Consider the following 16,127-nt stretch of genomic DNA (forward strand, 5'->3'; position numbering starts at 1 on the left):
CATGAATGTGAGTTCTTTTCTCTTCATTCCCAATCATCCTTTCTTCAATTTCCTTAGAGTTTGATCATGATCTTCTTATTAGTTGCTCTCACTTTGGCTTTTAGAGCACTCAAGGGGAGGCATGGTGGGTGGATAGATAACATAATCATCAGAACATTAGAAACTAATTCTCGATTATTATTCAATTTTCATGCTGCTATGTGCCAGATACGACCTTTGATGTGTTGACCATGAACAGCAAAAACCAAAGGCAAGTCAAAAATCACGTAAGAATCTGGTAGTGTCAACGATAGAGAATGCATGCTTCCGACTCAAACATGCAAGCATACATAGAAGCTGCATTGAATTCACTGCATACGGTAGTATCACCGTCTGCATACCAAGCCAATGAAGCATTCCTTTTTGGCTTACCCTTACAGGGTAGCCTTAGCAATGGTTCTACTTTGGCAAAGCTAAAATAGGGGAGTTTTTAAATGTTATAAATTCCAAATTTTTCTCATTAGCATTAGTTAAAGCTTTCAGCCCAATAAATGGGGCAACTATGCACAATTAACTATTTTGGGTTTCTCTCTCTCTCTCTCTCTCTCTCTCTCTCTCTCTCTCTCTCTCTCTCTCTCTCTCTCTCTCTCTCTCTCACCTTCCCTCACTCCACCACTCGTCCCTAGCCCACCCACCCTTAGGGTCCCCATTCTCTCTCTTAGCTTCCCTCACTCCACATCCACTAGTCTCTTTCTTTCTCTGTCTCTTAGCTTCCCTCACTCCACCACTCGTCCCTAGCCCCCCCCCCCCTTCACCTCCCCATTTATTTTGGGCAGGCCTATTGAATGACATATGTAATTTATCTATTTTCACTTGTTATATTTCTCTCGTTCTACAAAACAAATTAAGTTTTCTTGCACAATATCGATCAAATTCACAGTGGCGCGACTACATGCTCAAAGAGAATAAGCATTTTGGAATGCCTCCACCTGAGAGAGCAAAGCCTAACGGTGACTGGTGACGCTTTCAGTCGACCTGCAAGGATTGTCTATCTTCTCTTCTCTGATGTGGGAGTAAATTTCGGACTATTGGGTTGTTGGATTGTTGGATTGTACTATTCTAGATCCTTGCCTTCCTCCTTCCCCCATACATTGAACCCTTGTAGGCAACACTACGGGTTTTGTTGTTTGCATATGGAGTTGTTATTCACTATTGTAAGGTCTTTGTGTACCTTATCTTTTGGATGGGCACTACAAGATCAATCCATATTGTGCCTTTAATTTCTCTAGTGAGATTGCTAATGGGGCTTGTGTTTCTCCCTTGGTTGTTGGGTTGCTCTCTCTCAATTTGTTTGTTTGGTAATGGATTGCTCTTCGGTGGACTATTGCTCAAACATCGTCTATGGCATTAAGGGGTTTTGAGTGTGGTTGGCTGATTGTACCATTGTTTCTCTCTTTTTCCTCTTTTGTTTTGGCCTAGAACGTTATGCTTGCTCTTAGTCTCCTTGGGATGGCAAGCTCTGACTTTTTACTACTAGGATGGTCACATCCCTTGCTTATCCATGGGCTTTGATGATGTAGACATAACGGTAAGGCAAGTGTTTGCCTTGTGGGTAGCTCTTCTCTCCCTAATGCATTTGTTAGTTCTCTACTAAAGGTCACTTGTTTTGTTGCTTCTCGCATGTTCTTTCATATAGTCCTAGTGATATTGTCAATGGTAGTGTTGGCAGGTACTCTAGTTATATTATTAGTCGCAATGTTGGTGCGTCAAGGCATGGGCTTTCTTTCTATGCCTATTTATGATGGTGTCCCTTCATTGCAATAACTCTAGGAGAGAGCTTTAATAGAGTAGGGGCTTAGAAAAGATCCAAAGGTAGCCCCTTAGAGAATTTAAGGCCTAGCACAAGGATAGAGGTTTGAGAAAAAATCTCATAAAAGGTAGTGATGGCTTGGATCAAAAGCAATACAAAATTCCACTTGATTGTTGTTTCTACCCTTCCAATGCTTAAGACCTTGAATAATTGCTTGTGTGTATTCAAGAGGGTGACTTTTGAAAATGCTACAAGGGTTAAAGAGGGAATAGAAATAGTACTCTTAAAAATTGAAGGAGGTAAAAAAATGAAAGATTAGAATCAACCTTTCCTTTTTCTAAAGGAGTTAATGTTAAGGTAATTTCAAAGGAAGCAAGAGATAAAGGTTATGAAGTATGAACAAGTTTTGAGACCAAATGAGTTGAAATTGTGCTTGGCAAACCTTACAAAAGTGGATCTTACATTGAGAGAATTTTTAGTGTTCCCCTTTTATTGTTGACTCCTTGGGGGAGGAGACTTCTGCAAAAGAGTTGCTATACGGTGAGAAAATCCTATGAGAGCTCAAGTCCTGAGGCTTAAGAAGAGATGCAGTGATCTATTATATATTTTATAATGCATGAATAATCCCAAAAGGGAAGAAAACCAAAACCTTCTTGTTTCATACATTTATCTTTGGGTTATGATAACTCTTTTGGCTTCATTGTATAGATTAGTTTCTCTCCTTGACTTGATTCTGCATTTGTTTGTGTGCTTGTATACGTGCACATATATGTTCATATTGATGCAATCCATAGCATTGGGTATATTATGTAGACATTTATTGAAATCACGAGGTATACCTTGCACAACAATTTTCACAAAAATGACACACACATAGTCACATGCCTAAAAGACATTTTGAATCTTGATCTTGGTTGGTAGGAGAGCCTCCAAATATATTAGGGGCTATCATAACTAATCTAATCGCAAATGCTCCTTAATATATTAGGGGCTATCATACCTATCTAATCGCAAATGCTCCCTAACCGCATTAATTAATTAATCGCAATCTTGCTCCCCCTCCCTTTTGCTCCTAATTAACGGATCTAATTAATCCACCTCTCCTTGCACCGGCTCTCCTTCTCCTCCATCTCTTCTTCACTTCCTCTCTTGCCTCCCTTCTGCGTCTCCTTCTTGCTTCACCCCTCCTTCTCCCCAGCCTCTCCTTCTCCTCCACCTTTCCTTCTCTTCCACCTCTCCTTCTCCTTCTCTTCCACCTCTCCTTCTTCTTCTTCAGCCTTTGCTCCTTCTCCTCCTTCTTCACCCTTCTTCTCTTCCTCCTCCTTTCGCCTCTCCTCCTCCCTTAGATTCCTCCTCCCTCTCCTTCTACTTCCTCCAGCCTCTCCTTCTTCCTCCCCAACCTTCCCTCTCCCTCTCCCTTAGCTCCTCCCCTCAACCCTCCCCCTCTCTACTCATCCTTCCCCTCTCCCTCCCTCCTCTCTCTACCTCTCTGTCACACTCCTGCCCCTCCCCCTCATGTACCCATCGCGCTGAGGGCAGCAACACCAGAAACTTTGCGACCCTTCTGGAAGCAACTTATGTTAATCTCCCCTTATACTGATGGGGGGGCTATTAGTGGCTATCATACCATTAAAAACCAATAACAAGGGGGATTTGCACAAAGATCAAGCAAGCATTGTGCACTAGTCTTGCTTCTTTAGATCTTTAGAGGGGGTAATCAATAATGAGACATGTAAAGTATATAAATTTACTTAGTAGCATAAATACAATCCTCTTCACCTCAAATACCTTGATGTTGGAAGGGCCTTTCTCTTTCTTCAAAATTTTCAATATTGGATGCAATGATAGGTGTGTTGAGAGAGCAACAATACTACCAAAGAATAGGGTAGCACAATAGATTGGGAAAGAGTGTTAAGTATAAGAATAGGGGAAGGATACAAAAGAGCAAGAATAGTTCTCGTCTAAAACATTAGCCTTGGATGTGGATTATCGCTTTAGTGGCCTTATTATATTGGTATCTAGTTTTCTTGAATATCATAGACCCTTCCTACTTCAAAGACTTTAATAAACTTTCTTTCTTTCTTTCTAAAGTGCATCAATAGAATACCGAAACTTTATCTTTCATTTGGATAGAGAGTGGCAAGAACTACTGGTTGGTTGCATAGATAAGTAAGTCCAAAATTGATTAGTTGTTTTGATTAAGAATGTTTCTTGGATATCACAAGTGCCTCAATTTTTTAATACTTTGTAACATCCTGAATCTAGAGTTCTTTTGCAATATGTTCTTCTTAATATAGAATTTTCTATATTGTCACTGAATAAAGAATCCTACTCAAAGCATAACCTGAATCATATGCCCACAAGGTCCATACAAAGTTGACATGCCTTTGATCATCCCAAAGTTAGAAGTATAGTACACTCCTTACCATAATAACACATGCCTTGGTCTAAACTAGTCCAGCTTCAAGATAAAAGAGAGAAATCCTATTAGCACAAATCATTGCATCTTCAAGCTTAAGAAGATAAGTGTACCAATACATGGTAAGAGGTGTCACTAGTCATTAGACCCTCTTGCGCAACACACACACACATGCACGCACACACGCACACATGTAAGCAAACACAGAGAAACACACACAGACACATGCACGCGCACACACACACAGAAAGATGTGTGTGTGTGTGTGTGTGTGTGTGTGTGTGTGTGTGTGTGTGTGTGGATTAAAAAGTCCCATAAATAATTGAGCCATACAATTAATTCCATCAATTGGATAAAAAGCAAAAAAAATGAGAAAGATATAAGGAAAAAAACGTTGAGACATTTAAGTTGAAAAATGCAACAACTATGACTTTGTAAAAAAATTCAAAATTAAGAATTTTTAATAATATTGAGTTTGACAAACACAATATTAAAAAATAATGTCGAATCCTTAGGCAGTCTAGGTTCTGAGGTCAAAGGAGGAATTAGAAAAAAAGGGAAGGAAGTAAGGAAAAAATTAAAAAATAATGGATAAGTAAGGAACGAAGGTGAGAAAACTTAAATAACAAAAGACCATGCAAAGCCAAAAACTGTGAATTGAGACAATAGCACCATCTATGCGTGTGAGCCGAGATCAAAGGTAGAAGAGTAGTCAAGACCAACCAAGTGAGCCAGAGTGAGCCAAAAACTAAGGCTAAGTGAGAAGAGTGCTCCAGTATGGTGATGAGCAAGCTGCTATAGTCTAGCAAGGGAGTAGTAGGTTGTCGAAGAAACACCCATGGAGACGTACTACTAGCAAACCAAGCTACTACATAGGGAAAAAGAGGAAGGGCAGGAGATAAGTGCAGTTGGAGTGGAAATACAGAGGAGAAAGTTGAAGCCATACAGCCAGGCATGCCATGAAGTGTGAGAAATAGTAGAAGACAAAAGGCCGAGCAAGACCGTGCAAAGGGAGTAGAAAAAATCCAAAAGAGTGGGCGATCTAGAGCAGACGGAGCTACAAGAAACAAGAGAACAAAAGGTGGATTAAAAACTATTAAGTAATCCTTGTGAGAAGAAGGGCTGAGGTACGTACGCAAACATCAAAAGAAGCAAAGAAGCTCCACATCGAATTTGAGTGATGAAAGAACACAAGGGAGCTTAGAGAAGGTAATGAGGGTCCTAACATGCAATGGATGAAAATATATGACTAATGGAGACAAGGAGGTGCAGGGCACAGTGAGTAGTCAAAATGGTGAGCTTTGTTGTAACCAGCGAAGCCATGAAGGTAAAGTGAGGAGGTGCAAATACAGATTGCCTTAGCTCACCGCGATCCATGAAGAGTGATCTAAAACAATCAGATAGCCTACATGCTATCATGTGCACAAAAATCCCGATCACATAGAAAAGCTAAGTAAGGCATAGTGAAGGGTAGTATGGAAGATAGGTACCGATAACTTTTTGTGGCAGGTCGCCTTCTACTCTTTGACTTTAAGTAATACATAAATAGCCATTACAATTTTGTTACCTTGTCTTACACTTAGAAGGGTGTTTAGGTATTTGCCATTGGCATTTTGATTCTTTGGGAGTTTTCCTTGGCATTGGAAAAGAGACCCTTAGCCGTGAGTACAAAAGGTGCAAGATATAGAAATCTCACTCTATCCCCCTTCATTTTATTAAATAAATATCTTCTATCATTTATTACTGACCACATATAATGATGGATAGGAGAGCAGGTAGAACATATACGTGCAATTCTTGCATGGTGGATTTCTTTACAATTCTAACAATTATGGTGATACATACAAGAGGCATGATGAGAACCACTTGGAAAATATATTTAAACTATTTTATATTGGAAATTTCCTCACATTCGTGAGTATTATGTGGATAAACTACACGATCATATGGATCTATGGGATGGCCTTGACTTAATAGATAGCCCTAAATTATTCAGTTTCGACCATATGGTAAGATTGTTTTGGCATTCTTTAATCCAAGGTGATAAACACTGTACCATTGGAATTTGGAATTTAAATTGGAACAAGGGAATTGTAGACATGAGGAGAAAGAGCAATGTCCTTTTTTTTTTTTGCAAAAAGAGACTTCTATTAACTACTAAAGAAAACTGTTAGAGCAAGCTCCATACTAGATACACCATGCAATGCATGAAAAAGCTCAAAAGCCAAAGAGAAAGGATTGGGGCTAATAGTACCATCTCAATCCTGTAGAACCCTTCAAGAAAAAGGGAGAACCCCTCCAAACTCATAGGATTACACTCCTCCTAGAAGAGGCTTCCCGTGAAGGGCCCCGCATGCTAGCCCAAATGGCTATCAAAGTATGAACCATGTTAGTCAAAATACCCATGAACACCTATGAAGGGTGTATCTAGGTGCCATCCAGGGCTTCTATACATTTGGCTCTCCAGATGTGCCAAGAGGAAATGCTAGCCAAAATCTCCTAGGAAGTGTCCACTGAAGCATGAGAAGCTCTGAAGGGAGTAAATGGTACATCCTGAAGAGAGCAGGCCTCTATCACCTGCATGCAGATCGAGAGTGCCCAAGAAGAAGGCTCACCCTTATAAAACATATGGGGCCCAGTAAGGGTTAACTCGGTGATCGAGCCCCAAGTCATGAAGAAAGGGGAGGTATGAAAACTGCTGAGTATCTGAGCAACCCCTTTCCAAATAGTCCTCGCCTGACTACATTCCCAAAGGCAATGTCGCATTGACTCCTTTGTAGAATGACAATGAGAGCAAGTAGGGTCAGCCCCAAATCGTGATCTCCATAGGTTTACTGCAATCCCTCCATGAATAGAAAGCCAAAAGGAAAGAGTAATCTTTCTATTTCTGAGGGATTTCCAGAGCCTCCTCCAGAAGTTCCTATGCAAATTTGTGGTGATGAAGAAGCTGTCCTAATGGGGGGCTCTGGAGGGAATCCAACCCCTATTTCTCAACTAAAATCTCCTGGCATTACCAACCGTGAAATGAAAGAAGGGAATCCCCCTCTCTCGATGTCCATGATCTATCCACTTCCACTCTCCTGGGTCCCACTGTAAGCACCTGATAGGCACACCTCCATATAACTACAATCTCCAAGATCCCAAGGCCAAGAGTAGAGGGTCAAGGTCTAAATACCACTGCAAGCTTGCTCCATGATCCACAAAGCCAACAATCCTGACAAGTTGAAAGGAAACCTCTAGAAGAATATCATCTGTGGATCTAGAAAGTATACCCCCATCCCCAATGTCAAAAACAAGTGCATCCTCCCCAACACCTCTTTGTACCCACATCAACAACCTAGGTGATATTTACATGCTTGCCTAAGTTGCATTAATTTGCTCGAATTTTTTTTCCAAAAAGTGATCACCTGAAGAGGAACTATTGTCCTCAAGAAAGCTCCCATCCAAGTGGCAGAAGTAATAGGCATATCAATTGTCCAGTCCACTGGGATGGTTGCATCTATCTGCTAAATCCTACATGCTACCCCTCTGAGGTGACTCACGGACTACTCACGGACTGTAGTCTTTGATCCTCAGGTAGCCTAATAAATGCTTTCTAAGTGCCTACTATGAAGGATGGGCCTCTCTCCCTTCTAGATCACTGCATGTAATGCGAAGTGCCCAATGGTCTGCCATGCTGATCAAGAATACTGTCATTCCAAATGATCGATTTGCCTATCAATCTCTTTGAGTGTAGAGGGTAGAGCCCTGCAAAGTGTATTCTTAAAAACACCCCTCTGAATACAGGAGAAGCCAATGTCAACTCTCAAACATGGAGTGTCCTCATCATCTCGCTGATCCAAAAGCCAAAGTAAGGTCTTTATTCTCCCACGTTGAGAAAATCTTATCTTGTAATTCCCAAATTTCTCCCTTCTAAAGACAAGTTGAAAGAAGGGGTCATATTTGCGAAGACCATCTGATCTTTCAAATTCATCAACTACAATTCCCACCTCCACCATAAGGCACTACCGCCTCAAAGGTGCATCAATTTTCCCATATATAGCCAAGTTGCCTTCTAAATCATGATGAAAAAATAGAATTCTTTCAATGAATGACTTTTTTGCATAGTAGTCATTGTCGTTGTTATGATCCCAAGCAAGAAGCTTTTCTCATTAGGGGAGAATTAGGGTCTCAAAAGGGCCTCATAAGAAATGGATTAGTCCTAATGAAAGGGCCAAGGTAGGTCCCAAAAAGTCCTAACCCCCCCTCACCTAGGTGGGTTAAGCTCAAAAGTGACCCCACCTCTTACACAACTCTTACTCCTAGGTGGGAACCAAAAAATTCAAATTTTAAAATTTGAATTTTGAATTCCCTCCCTCCTCTCTCCTCCCTCCCTCCCTCCCCCTCCTCACTCCCCCCCCTCACTCTCCCTCTCCTTCCTCCTCCCCCTCCTTCCCTCCCTCCCTCCTCCCCCTCCCCCCTCCTCCCCCTCCCCCTCCTCACTCCCTCCTCCCCCTTCCTTCTCCTCCCCCTCCCTCCCTCCCTCCCTCCTCCACGTTTGCTCCTCCTTCCATCCCCCTCCCTCCCTCCTCCACGCTTGCTCCTCGTCCCCTCCCCCTCCCTCCTCCTCCATCGTTCCTCCTCCTCCCCCCTCCCTCCTACTCCTCCCTCCTCCCTCTCTCCTCCACGCCTACTCCTCCTCACCCTCCACACTTACTAGTCTGCCCCCCTTTCCTCCTCTTTAACTATTGGTCCTCCCTCCCCCATCCCTCCTCCTCCTCACCCTCCCTCTTCCTATGTGCTACTCCTTCAAGCCTCCATCTCCGCACCTTCTCCTTCTCTACACTCCTTTACTCATGGCACCATTCGAGGATGTCTCCAACAAGTACCAGGTTCACTTAGAGTTGGAGGCTAAATATGCAAGCACACATAGTATGGAATTGAGGGGAGCTTCCAAAATCCATAGTCTTCGTTTGCAAGGAAAGAAGCATCTCAACATTTGGGTAGAAGGATCCTTGTATCCTTTAGATCCTGCCAACCAAAAGAGCCCTCCTTTCCATACAATGCATGAGCTAGTTTGGTTTGTTGAAAATGGACATGCAAGGTTGCTTGGTTATTGTAACCGGTTAAACAATGCTCAATCAATGGCTATGCAAGCAAGCGAGATGCATAGAGCCCAAGCAAAGCCCAAGCAAAGATGAGAAAAGTACATAAGCTACTCTTACTTCACAAGACTATGGAAGAGTCATTTCAATAATGTATCCATTCCCAGAAAGGTAAGAATGGGTGTATGCAGTATTTGTGATGATTTGAAGAGCAAGAGAAAGAATGCTAGAGACCCATAAAAATTTTCAATGATTAAGGTTGCTCTCAAATTGCATAGAGAGGAGCGAGCAAATGAGAGAAGGCAATGGATCATAGGAAAAAATGTTTTGAATCTTCAAAAAGGTACATTGGACTAATTATTGATGGGGTGGACCAAAAGAAGTCAAACTTACCTCATTTCTCTAGGTTGCCAGAGGATGGCATTGAGGATACTCTAGTGCATATGCATTTGGTTGGGTGACTTGTTTACAATGGTCAATTGCATCCTAAAGTATTTCTCACTCATCCAAATGTGCACAATGATCCAAATTTGACAATTACAATCATTCATTTGGTGATATCGTCATGGGAAGGTGCATTGACAAAGATACTTTATCTTCAACTTGATGAGAGAATAAGAATCAAACTGTTCTTACATACTTGAGTATGTTGGTCTATCTAGGAGTGTTTCACAAAGTCAAGGTAAAAATTTTACTTGTGGTGCACACGCATGATCATGTTGACAAAATGTTTAGTGCATTTTCAAAGAAGCTTTCATGCCATGATGCTTTCACATTGCTAGCAATGATGTCACTTGTGCAAATTGCTTACACACCTAAGCCAATGGTAGTACACCTCAAAGAGACTCTTGATTTAAAGCTCTTTGGATATGTATCAAAGAAATACAAAGTGAAATCTTGCAAAAAATCTCAATGATGAGTTTCTAGCATGCTTTTATAAATAAGAAAAACCATGAAACATATGTACTATATCTTTTAGACAAGCAACACTTTGTCTATAGACACTTTGTATCCCTTCTTTGATCTAACCTTCACCCCATTCTTCGTGCACCAAATTGCAATTTCTTTTTGTGGCTTTAGAGTCCTTCAAGACGTATAAGACACTAAACATGTGACCTTGCCCTAAATTCATCATGATACTAGATGTATCAACTCATTAATTGCCCAAATTTCCTACTATCTACAATATCGACTAAAGTATTCACATTTGAATCACCTATTGTTTTAACATCAAAGTAGAACTAAAGTATTCACCACTAGACACTTGACTATCATTCTCTTTTATTTATTTTATCTTTAGCTCTACACCTTTCCAAAGAACCTTCAAGAAATTCAGCTAAACATTGCTTAATCTTTGTGCATATCACCGAATCACCAAATCAATCTTCGTAATTTGGTATTTTTTGCTCCATACCCTTCAATTAGAAATTGGAGCTTAAGAACACTCATGTCTCACTACTATGCAGATTCAATCCCATCTTCCCTACTTTAAGGTAAGTTACAAGCCCTAACTTCTTTCAATTCTGAAAGGAGAGGACTTTTTGCAATTAAACAACTTAGAACCTTTCATAACTTGAATCCTTGCAAAGAGGCAAAAATTTTAAAAGGATAGGACTTTTTAATAAAGCTTAAGGAGTGTCAAGAACACTTCAACTTATGTAGCTTATGTACTTTTCTTATGTTCTCTTCATGTCATCCTTATAAGTGAAAATTTGAATTATGTTTGGCTTGAGGAGTGTCAATTTTGAAAGGAGAGGTAACATAATTCATCCGTGAAAAGCCAAACACTTCATCCTTATAAAGTGAAAACACTCCTCAAGCCAAAGAAAAGTCAATTTATAAAGGAGAGGTAATACAAAGCCAAACATAATTCAGCCCTTGAAAAGCCAAACACTTTAACTTGTTTGAATCAGAAGCAGCAATAATCACCCATAGTTGTTGGGAATGTGGCTTGAAGACCGATTTGACACAAATTGTTACATTTGGCTTCAAAAGCTTCAAGCCCCAATCCACCACATACTACCATAGAAAGGCATGCCATTGATCATGCCATACAAGCTTGTTGCCCAATGCTTATTGAGAGAACCGGGGCTGTGAAGGAAAGAGCGATCAAAAGAAAAACCATACATGGAGCAAGAATTTGCTGAAGGACCATCAATTCACACACTAGAGAGACGTGCTTGTCTCTCCACTTATGAAATCTATTGAACACTTTTGTTTTGCACCACTTAAGCCGTTGCTTCGTAGAGACCAACGTCGACAAGGCAATCCACAGTGTGGAGAACCTCACTTGATTTCACAATGGAGAACTTGTACTGATTGGGACAGGTGTAGGGCATCTGCACAGCCTGCCATGTTGAGTGGCTAATCTATCTTCACCATCAAAGCTTCGAAGGCAAGGAGTGGCATAAACTAGCCAGTTGTGGGAGACTAGCCTGATCTTGGCTGCACAAACAAGCTCAATTCGCAGCTGAGAGCAAGTGGTGAAAGTGGAGCATCATAAAAGAAAAACCGGAGACAAAGGATGTCGAATCAACCATCTTCCCATTCTTGAAGAGCGAGGTTGGATTCGTCTGCAGTAGCACTTGCAAGGCCCCCCCTGCAAACGACGAAATGATCATAAGCACTGTGGGGTTGGATACTTCCCTGCTTATGATCATTACGTCCATCGCAGGTGCGGGACTGAATACTTTCCTCCTCATGATCATTGCGTCCATCACAGCGCTAGCCATTGTTGAGCCACTCACACCTCGAATGAGACCCTACCCACAGGCTACATGGGAGAACTTAAACCGACAGGATGAACTATTCTTCAAGAATGATTGCTTTTTCTTTTGTCCATCACATCTATGATATCAGAGCCAAGTGGATCACATTGAGAAAGAACCGGAAGAAGATCAAAGATCAGTCCACCCACAGTTCACACCTCCCCACCCTTCCAAGGAGCTTTAAGGCTACGGGAATCAATGGTAAAGTGAGATGCAATCTCCTCTTGAACAAACAACAATCAACAAAGGCCAAAAACTCACCTACACTGATGAAAAGCGAAATATGAAGGTTAAAGAACAAAACCATGCCAGGTAACAGACAACGAGCTTCATATCCCCGCCACACACAGGGGGTGTTGATAAACACCATAAAGAACCGTTACTAGTTGCTTCAAGCGCTCGTAAACTTTGTGACAGCCTTGGTACCCTCTGAGACGGCATGCTTGGCGAGCTCCCCAGGCAGGATGAGCCTAACAGCAGTCTGAATCTCCCTGGAAGTGATGGTGGGTTTCTTGTTGTACCGAGCGAGCCGGGCAGACTCCTGGGCAAGCTTCTCGAAGATATCATTGATGAAGGAGTTCATGATACCCATAGCCTTAGAGGAGATGCCGGTGTCAGGATGAACCTGCTTGAGGACCTTGAAGATGTAGATCTTGTAAGTCTCGACAGACTTCTTAGACTTCTTCTTCGTCTTATCGGAAGAGGACGAATCCTTGGCGGGTTTCTTCTCGGAAGGGGGCTTGAGGGGCTTCTTACCGGCCTTGGTTTTGAGGGCTTTTTGCTCGGGCAGAGAGGCAGGAGTGGGTTCTTTGGATTTGGGCGCCATGGAAAATGGAGGAAGGAGAAGAGGGAGAGAGAAAGAAGATGAAACTTGAAACTCGAGAATTTGGCTATGGCGTTACGGTAGTTTTCTTCTCTATTTATACTTCCTCTTGTTATCCATCCGCCAATCACCAGCTTCTATTCCAGACCCCCGGATCGCATCTCCTACCGTTCGTTGCACTCTCCATCCAACCGCTATCCCCTTCCCTCCCTTACCCTTTTCCTCCCCCGGAATATCTTTTCTTCCCTAGAGATAGGTTTTTCCCCAAGTTCCAAGGCGTTGCTTTTTATCTTTCTTTACACAAGTAGCATGACCCGTCTACAACTCAATAAAGACCCGCTCCACTACGTCTCTAGTCTGATCTTAAAATGCCTTTAATTTCAAGAAATGAAAGTTTCAAGACCCCTCCCAGACACCCTCCATCGTAGCCATTGCTTACTCAAGGTAGATGAGCGACCATGTGATGTTCATCGAGGGGCAAAGCATTCACACAAAAAATTCCCACCCCCTCTCTCACCCATGCACACACACAAATGCACTCTCTCTCTCTCTCTCTCTCTCTCTCTCTCTCTCTCTCTCTCTGAGTGTACATATAAGATTTCTCTCTCTATCACACACCTATGTGTGCCTCAATGAGGCCTCAAGGTTGGGATCCTAGGTTGCCTTTAATTTCAAAGAGTAGGGAATCGACGATGCAGCGAGAGCCAATTCTTGGGAGGAACTTGATGAAGTTGGCGATTTGGCCGGTAGGCCGAGGAATTTTGCCAATTTTTAATCAAGAAATGGCAATCGTCATTGATTTGTGGCTATTGATGACTTTGACAATGGGAGATGCCATGTGCACTAGATGCACCTGTGAAGAGTGAAGCGTGGCTCTTTTCATTTGTTGATGCCTTTTAGTATGGTGATGCAGGTGTTGTGTTTTGGTTCATTACCATTTGATTAGTCTTCTATATGCAAGGGCTATGCTACTGGAACGGTATATGAGCAGCCCATACACATGAGACAACATTACATAGTCACTAACATAATCAACCCAACAACCACAACAACACATCATGATCATAAGGAGTAGCTTGTAGGCATCTATTGCAATTGAGGGATACAAAGGATAACCATCAAAATGGCCTTGGAAGAAGGAAATAATCAATTGTAAGGGTCAATCAATTTGCCAGATGGGAACCACTACAAGTATAAGTAGTATTTTGGCATCATCTACACATCTGTCCTTCATTTACAAAGTATGCAACCCGTGAAGGACAAGCAAACACCCATTGCAAAAGCATGTGCAGAGAAGCAATATCATCACATATGTTAGTGGGAGGGAAATAGATCACAAAACACATCTTGAAATATCTCTCTCTCTCTCTCTCTCTCTCTCTCTCTCTCTCTCTCTCTCTCGCCCCCTCCCCCTCCTTGCCTCCCTCCCTCCCTCCCTCCCTCCCTGCCTGCCTCCCTCCCTCCCTCCCTCCCTCTCTCTCTCTCTCTCTCTCTCTCTCTCTCTCTCTCTCTCTCGTCCCAAGCAGAGGTAGCCCTTTGCATGCAGAATATTGAAGGAAAGAAATAGTATATGTGCCACTTGTGCAGGAAAACTAAAACCCCATTTTGGAAATTTATGGAGAAGTAGCAATATCAAGTATGTATGTTCGAAGATCAAGTTGCTATTGGACTTTCCATTGCATTTGATGCAAGTGTTGTTGAATCAAAGCAACAAACTAGTTCAACAAAGGGAAACACACAACATGCAAAAGAAATAGCAAGCGATGAAAATTTATCGTCGATTTCTATGAGCATCGGCAGCAAGAAGCACAACCAAGAAGTAGCTAACAAAGCATCAATGAAGAAATGGCAATAGAAGCAAGCAGAATAGTAGTCAACGATCAGAGTTAGTGGACTACTATTGCTATGTTTCGTAGATAGTTGACGATTGTATCTCCTAATTTGCTACTAGAGTAGAAGCTCCACCAAAGAATGAACAGTGGGCACGAGCATACCTCAAGCTAGGGGGCTCAAGCATTCCAATAGACATGAAGAGTTATTTTGATGAGAGAGGCAAAGCCATATCGTCTCCAATGAACCTTCCTTGGCATGAAACAAAACCAAGATTCCAAGGAGTTCTACGCTCAAAATAGAACGGAGCCAAAGCTTGGGCGAGCTGGTTGCGCTAGACGAGAACTACGCTCTCTTGGGCATGAGTTGAATGCCACGAGGGCTTCCACCCGGATGTTTGTGAAATGGAAAAGCAGAGGACAAGGATTGGTTCAACCTTTGATCGGCTCTCTTCATGTCCACCAAGCTATGGGCGGATGTGTGCGAATGTAGCCTAAGGGCTCAAGCATGTGTGTTGTGAAGGAGAACAAGATCTCATTTGTTGTTGGACTCGAAAGCACATTGTGTCATAGTGTCTTTTCATATGGTTGCACAATTATTAAGTTTTGAGCTCTTCAATGGCAAATTATGGGCATCACCTACTACTGAAATGCTAGAGGCATGACTAGGCATTGTGCTTATAAGCAATGATTACGGAGTTACTTGGGTCAAAGTCAAAAAGTGGTAAGATTAAGTTCTAGTGGTAATATTAGTTCATGATCAAAAAGTTCCTCTAACCAAAAAAAATGCATAGAGGCATAAAAGGTCATGTTGTAGGCATGCATGGTGTATTGTAGCCATATGTCCAAGTTGGTCTAAAATTTTTCACATACATGAGAAATTTTGCTTGATTTTATTTCATATAATGATTGCTTTATCAGCCCATTGCCCTTAGGATGGCATAAAAATTTGAAAGTTTGGGTGATGATTAAGTGTTGATAGATAAACGGATCGATTCTTACTCTATGGCCCTTGGACTGAGTATCATTTGAGGGCAAGTATAGTGGTAGATGAACATCAATTGTTATTGTAAAGGACTATATGTTATTAGTTCACTGGCATAGTTTATGTCAAATCCAAACACAATCACATTAGTATGCAACTATAGAGTAATGTGGTATATCAAAGGCACCAAATAGTTTGGAATTAATAAAGAGGAAGTCATATAAAGTTGCACGATACTATGATACGAATATGCAAGTGATTTGAATGCAAGAATATCAACCCAAGGGTATGAATTTGTCCTTGGTCAAGAAGCCATTGCACACCACAATAATAAAGCCCATGATTATACTAAGCATGCACAACTATATGCCATAGCTGGAAAATTCTTAGATAGGAACTTTGGTCCAAATCTTTCATATTTGTAGACTGT

At 41.7% G+C, this 16,127-nt stretch overlaps 1 protein-coding gene across 1 annotated transcript; it reads right to left on the reverse strand.

Moving 5' to 3' along the window:
• Positions 1–11,647: 11,647 nt before the first annotated feature.
• Positions 11,648–12,906, reverse strand: LOC147899914 (histone H2B.4-like). Its single transcript, XM_087376787.1, has 2 exons — positions 11,830–12,906; positions 11,648–11,737 (listed from the first exon to the last, which is right to left on the reverse strand). The coding sequence occupies exon 1, from the start codon at positions 12,884–12,886 to the stop codon at positions 12,452–12,454; it is 435 nt and encodes a 144-aa protein (XP_087232913.1). The 5' UTR covers positions 12,887–12,906; the 3' UTR covers positions 11,648–11,737; positions 11,830–12,451.
• Between the last annotated feature and the right edge of the window lie 3,221 nt (positions 12,907–16,127).

This window comes from Dipteris shenzhenensis, chromosome 7 (assembly GCF_047967505.1).
Source record: "Dipteris shenzhenensis isolate YYH24624 ecotype China chromosome 7, Dip_SZ_1.0, whole genome shotgun sequence".
Taxonomy (NCBI): domain Eukaryota; kingdom Viridiplantae; phylum Streptophyta; class Polypodiopsida; order Gleicheniales; family Dipteridaceae; genus Dipteris; species Dipteris shenzhenensis.